Source organism: Mastomys coucha, unplaced genomic scaffold (genome assembly GCF_008632895.1).
Source record: "Mastomys coucha isolate ucsf_1 unplaced genomic scaffold, UCSF_Mcou_1 pScaffold9, whole genome shotgun sequence".
In the NCBI taxonomy this organism is placed as follows: Eukaryota; Metazoa; Chordata; class Mammalia; order Rodentia; family Muridae; genus Mastomys; species Mastomys coucha.
The window spans coordinates 33942249-33948248 of record NW_022196915.1 but is presented as its reverse complement, the minus strand read 5'-3'; the positions used below and the strand labels follow the sequence as shown (position 1 = coordinate 33948248).

The 6000-nt window shown below is 34.7% G+C and overlaps 1 protein-coding gene and 1 non-coding gene across 2 annotated transcripts in view; both read left to right on the top strand.

Moving 5' to 3' along the window:
- Wdhd1 (WD repeat and HMG-box DNA binding protein 1) overlaps positions 1-6000 on the top strand; it is a 34035-nt gene that overhangs the window by 2494 nt on the left and 25541 nt on the right. The window contains exons 3-7 of the mRNA XM_031361297.1: positions 1218-1369; positions 2031-2142; positions 2344-2394; positions 3292-3387; positions 5021-5113. Coding sequence (XP_031217157.1) covers positions 1218-1369; positions 2031-2142; positions 2344-2394; positions 3292-3387; positions 5021-5113 — 504 coding nt within the window. The remainder of the gene's footprint in view (positions 1-1217; positions 1370-2030; positions 2143-2343; positions 2395-3291; positions 3388-5020; positions 5114-6000) is intronic.
- On the top strand, positions 4485-4588 carry LOC116085458. The gene has a single exon (XR_004116566.1). It is a non-coding gene; the product is annotated as a U6 spliceosomal RNA (small nuclear RNA).

Below are 6000 nucleotides of genomic sequence, written 5' to 3'. Positions count from 1 at the left end.
TCAGAAATCCACCTGCCTCTGCCTCCCAAGTGCTAGGATTAAAGGCGTGCGCCACCACCGCCCAGCTTGCTTCTACTTCTTAAGAGATAGGATTATAGGTATGCACCACCATTCTGGGTTTACATGATCCAGGTATATCAAACCCAGGATTTCTTACGTGCCAGGAGAGCACTCTACAACTGAAACCCAGCCAGTATTGCTGTTTATAATAACAAAAATTGGAAGCACTTGAGGGAGTTCTCAGAGAATTTGTTTTATAATTTTGGTAGAGCCACAAATTAGATATGTAACTACTAAAGTAGGATAGTTTTTGCATATCTACATCAGACATTTATAATGAAAAAAAATGAAAAAGAGATATTTGTATACTGCGATATTTGTTAAAAGATTTAAAAATACAAATGTATTTTTATGGTTTTAGGAAAAAGTTAGTATGATATAGCCTTCGAACATTAGTAGAGATTATAAGAGTAGAAAACTCCCTCTTTGCTCAGGGCACTTTTATACTGTCTTTTTTCTCCAATAATAATTATGCATCGTCTTTGTAATGAAAGTCTATAAGGAAGGAAAAGTAAGTGAGGTCTTATATATTAGTTTGTAACAAATTACCACAAACTCAGTGACCTGAAACACTACAACACTGTTGCTTCACAATCCAGGAGGCAAAATAGCAGAGATGTAAGGTGTCAATAAAGTCGGCTCTTGCTGGTCTCTGGGGGATAATGTTTCTTGTCTGCCTTCCGGTTGTCACAATCCACATCAGTTTTGACTCCATATTTCTCCATCTCAGCAGTGAATTCTGCTGTTAGTCTTTACCCTGTTCCAAAAGGCATAATTGTATTGTGGAAGCAGGGCTGTGCTGTAATGGCTCTGTCTTTTGATGTTTTCTATACCAAAACTGTTTTCTTTCTTTGATAGCTGCTAGTTTCCTCATGTTTGTGATACTTGGCATCCTTGAAAATATAACTATTTTTCTTACCAGAAGTAAAAGAAAAGCTACAGGCTAAAGATTAACTTGTGGAGGTAGAAAATTAAGTTTTTCTAAAGCTAGGAAAATTTTCTCATTTAGTGTTTAGGAAAATTGTATACTGAAAAGTTCTCTCTACATGAACTACCATTATAAGGCTTTGTGGTTTTAACAGGATTTTTCATTCTAGAGATACTAACTGATTTGGATTTGTTGTACTAATATGTCTAACCTTTATTTTTTCTTTAAGAATGGAAAATTGGTCACTGCAGTTTCTAATAATACTGTCCAAGTCTATACATTCCCTGAAGGAGTTCCTGATGGCATATTAACACGCTTCACTACAAATGCAAACCATGTGGTCTTCAATGGGGACGGCACTAAAATTGCTGCTGGGTCAAGGTGAGCTCAGCTCCACACAAAGTATTAGAAGAATGACAGTTTTAGAACTTATATATATAGCTTTTGTGCTGAAAAAGATCAGAGAACAATGATAACTTGTTACAAATTTTAAAAATTATTGTAGGTTGAACCAAAATCAGGATTTCTGCAGAATCAATCTCTCTCTCTTTCACTCTCTCTCCTTCTTTCTCTCTCTTATGACATTTTTTTTATTTTGTTGTTTTTGAGATAGGGTTTCTCTGTATAACCTCCTGAGTGCTGGGTTTAAAGATGTGCACCACCGTCGCCAGCTCCTTATAAAATAATAAAATAAATAATACTCCTTATTTTAAAAAATGAACTCATTGAATGCTGAGGTGCAATGTGATAAATAGAACTTTCTAAAATGGTTGTAACTGTTAATTAGATTAGCAGTAGAAGCTTAGAAGTGTCCAGAGAAACCATGTAGGCAGTGCTTATATTTTATCAAGATAAGTTTTGACATATTTTTAGAATTTTTATTAAACAAAATGAAACAAGTTATTTAATTTGGGTGACAGTTTGCAAGTAGGTTTAAAAAGAATCATAGCATTCACTCTTGGTTTTGAAATATTTAAGGCAGGCTTTAAAAGAGGCTTTTGTATTGGCATTTATTCATGTGATTCCTCATAACTGTTTACAGTGATTTTCTGGTCAAAGTTGTGGATGTGGTGGATAACAGCCAGCAGCAAACATTTCGAGGACATGATGCCCCTGTTTTAAGTCTGTCTTTTGATCCTAAGGATATCTTTCTGGTAATTCTCTCATTCCTTTTTTATTTTGTTGCATGTGTTTAAAGCTACAGGAGAATTGGAAGAAAAATTTACCCTGTTGGTAAAAAACTTTTTAAACCAGTTGAACCAATTTCTATGTGGTGTTATAGTTATGATAATTATATGTAATTATGTACATATAATAGATTTAACTATAGAGAAATAATTTGTTCATTTCTGCAGGCATCAGCTAGTTGTGATGGAACTGTCAGAGTGTGGAATATATCTGATCAGGTAAATAAATAAATTTGTATTTAAAACATTTTGTCCATTTCTAGGATTTTTGAGTATTGCATATTATTGATCCAAATTAGTTATTTATCTTTTTAATCTGTTTCTTGGAATAATATTAAACATTACTTTAGTTATTCTAAAATAGTATTATATAAACATAAACTTGTTGAACAGTAATTGTTTTTATACCAACTCACAAGAGGAACTATAAATAGTATTTAACTTCTAAGCTTGATAAAGTAAAGGGGATAATTTAGTCATTTTATTTAGAATATAACTACCTTGTTTTGGGCTTGTGTTAGATGTTGCTAATAGAGAAATAAATAAGACAAGAGACCACATTTGATTTGCGGAGTCACATAGAGCTTCAGCTCCCTTGAACCTAGCTTGGTACGGGTTTTAAAGACAAGATAAAAAAAAAAAAAATGCTCTCCAGATGGGCAGAAGGAAGAATCAGGTCTCTGAGGCAATCGGTGGGTCTGTCATTCATAGAGATACTGTGGCTGATAAGGAATAGCCTTAGTAGCCAATATGCCTTCCCTGCACTCTTGAATTACTTCTGGCTTTGATAAACTCAATTCCTTAACATTTTCTGGCAGACCTCTCAAGATTTATTTTTGTTGACATGGGTATTTTAATTTATTGAAGGTCTTTTTGTTTTGTGAAAGTCATGTTTGCTTAATGTGCACAGAAAATACTCTTGTATAAAATTTGTACTCTTGTACCTGAAAGACTTAAAAACAGTATAGGCTAACTAGGCGAGATACTTAAAGTGTATTAAGTTGCTTTTACTCAAGACATAACAACTGGAAGAACCACCTGTGAAATCTCAGTTTTATATCTATTTTGAGAGAAATTTTTGATAAAGAGAAGTAAATTTTCATGTTTTGAAATCAGACTTGTGCTGTTAGTTGGCCAGTACTGCAAAAGAGCAATGATGTGGTGAACGCAAAGTCCATCTGCAGACTCGCATGGCAGCCCACGACCGGGAAAGTAAGTGGTACTTAGTTTTCAGCCTTAAGTTGAGATGTGAGCTGGCAAGATGTCTCTATGGGGTTAATGACACTTGCCAAGACAGTATAAATGTACCCTTGAACTTTCATAAAAGTGGAAGGGTGGATCTTATCAAATTGTATGTTTTACAGAATTATTTTTATATTTTTCTTTCCATTAATGCTTATTAGAACAACCCTGAAACAGGATTATATGCAGTGTTGCAGAGGTTTGCAAGTCATACTCAGAATAAATGACTCAGTGCTACATTTAGGTATATTTTATAAGTATATTTATACATGTGCACTACAATGTATGTATAACAAAAAATATACCATCCATGAGACTGCAGATATTTCAGGTGTCCATATATAGGGAACTGGTTAAATAAATGTTGATAGTCCTGAAAGAAAGACTCTATCACGGTTAAAATGAGGAATGTCTCTTATGTCCTCATGAAGTAGACTTTAATATATATTAAGTAAACCATCAATCTATAAAATAGTAGGTATAGATAGAATGATAATACTTAGTAATAAAGAAATACTTCTAAACATTCACATATACTTATGCATTCTTTGTTGTTGTATTTTGAGAAGGAGCTCATGATCAAGCTTGGTATGTAGCTAGAGAAGACCTTAAACTCTTGCTTCTGCTAAGATTACAGGCTCACAAACACCCTGCTTGAATTTGTACTTTCATAGTCTGCTTATATTTGCCATTATGAGTAGAATTGGTTTTGATTTGGAGAGACTTTCAGAACATACCCTTCTTTCTATATCTTGGGAATGAATAATTTCTCTTTGACACAGGACTAGCTATGTAGCCCAGGCTACTTAGAAGTTAGAATTCTCTTGCCTCTTTCTAAATCCTGGGATTATGGGAATGTATAATGGGCATTTCTTTTTTTTAAAGAAGGGACTCATGATCAAGCTGGCTATGTACTTTCATAAGCTAAGTGAGCACTTAGAAGTGTAGATTGGCCTCAAAGTGGTGGTGCATGTCTTTAATCCTAGCATTCCGAAGGCAGAAGCAGGCAGATCTCTGAGTTCAAGGCCATTCTTGGTCTACAGAATGAGTTCCAGGATAGCCAGGGTATTCACTTTGGTAGCATATTTACTAAAATTGAAATGATACAGAGAGTTTAGCTTTGTCCCTGTACAAGGATGACATGTAAACTTATGAAGCATTCTTTAGTTTTTCAAATATTCTATAATGTTATATAATACTGTAAATGCTATTTTAAAATTATTAGATTTTTAATTAATTTTTATGTGCTTGGATATCTGTGGCTCAAACCCAAGTCTGAGCCACAGAAGCCAACAAGGCAGAGGAGAGAACAGACTTCCACAAGTTGTCCTCTGATCTTTCTGTGTGACTGAAGCATGCTTGCTTTCTCACATGCATAGACAATAATTACTGTATGCAGCAGCTACTACACTACTGCTTGGTTTTTCATTGAAAGTAATAGGGTGATAGACACTCATATTTTTCTTATGAAAATTTCAAATCAAGGTTTTTTTGAGTTTTGTAAGTAGCAATTGAAATTGAAATGTGCTCTTATATCTTGTAATTTAACTAAGTTAGTTTTGTTCTGCAAGTTGAATTTATGTAACTTTGTCTTTCCCAATAGTTATTAGCAGTTCCTGTGGAAAAATCTGTTAAGCTGTACAGAAGAGAAACTTGGAGTAATCCATTTGATCTTTCAGATAGTTCCATCTCCCAGGTAGGTTTTGTAAGTGACACTTAGAGTAGTAACTATAGAGAAGATTTAATGCAAACTTCACTAAAAACTGTTGTCAGATAGAAAATGTGTGGGCTGGAGAGATGGCTCAGTGGTTAGGGGTACTGGTTGTTCTTCCAGAGAACCCAGGTTTAATTCCCAGCACCTACAGGCTAACAACCATCTGTAACCCAAGTTTCATAGGATCTGATGTTCTCTTTTTGGTTTCCACAGTAGTATATGCAGATGATATTAAGGCATACATGCAGGCAAAACACCTATTCACATAAAAATAAGTCAGTAAAAGAAATAAGAAAGTAAAATTACTCTTAGTGCCAAGCACTGGAGACACATGCCTTTAATCCCAGCACTTGGGAGGCAGAGGCAGGCGGATTTCTGAGTTTGAGGCCAGCCTGGTCTACAGAGTGAGTTCCAGGACAGCCAGGGCTACACAGAGAAACCCTGTCTCGAAAAACAAACAAACAAACAATAATAATAATAGTAGTAATAATAATAATAATTTACCCTTAGCTTGATATTAGAGTGAATTATTCTTGAATTTTATTGTTTCAGTAAGACTTGTGATCTAGTCTTCAGAACTTTAATAAAAAGAAGATTTTGTTTTGTTTTGTTTTGTTTTTTAAAGATTTATTTTGTTTGTTTTTCAGACAGGGTCTCACCACATAGCCCTAACTGGTCTGGAGCTCCCTAGGTAGACCAGGCTGGACTTGAACTCATAAAGATCCACCTGCCTTAGTTGGATCCAGTTTTAATTCCAGTAGTTTCTCACTGGAATTAAAGATGTGTGCCACCATGCCAGCTAGATTTATTCTTTTTTAAGTGTATGAGTGTGTGTGTGTGTGTGTGTGTGTGTGTGTGTGTGTGTGTGT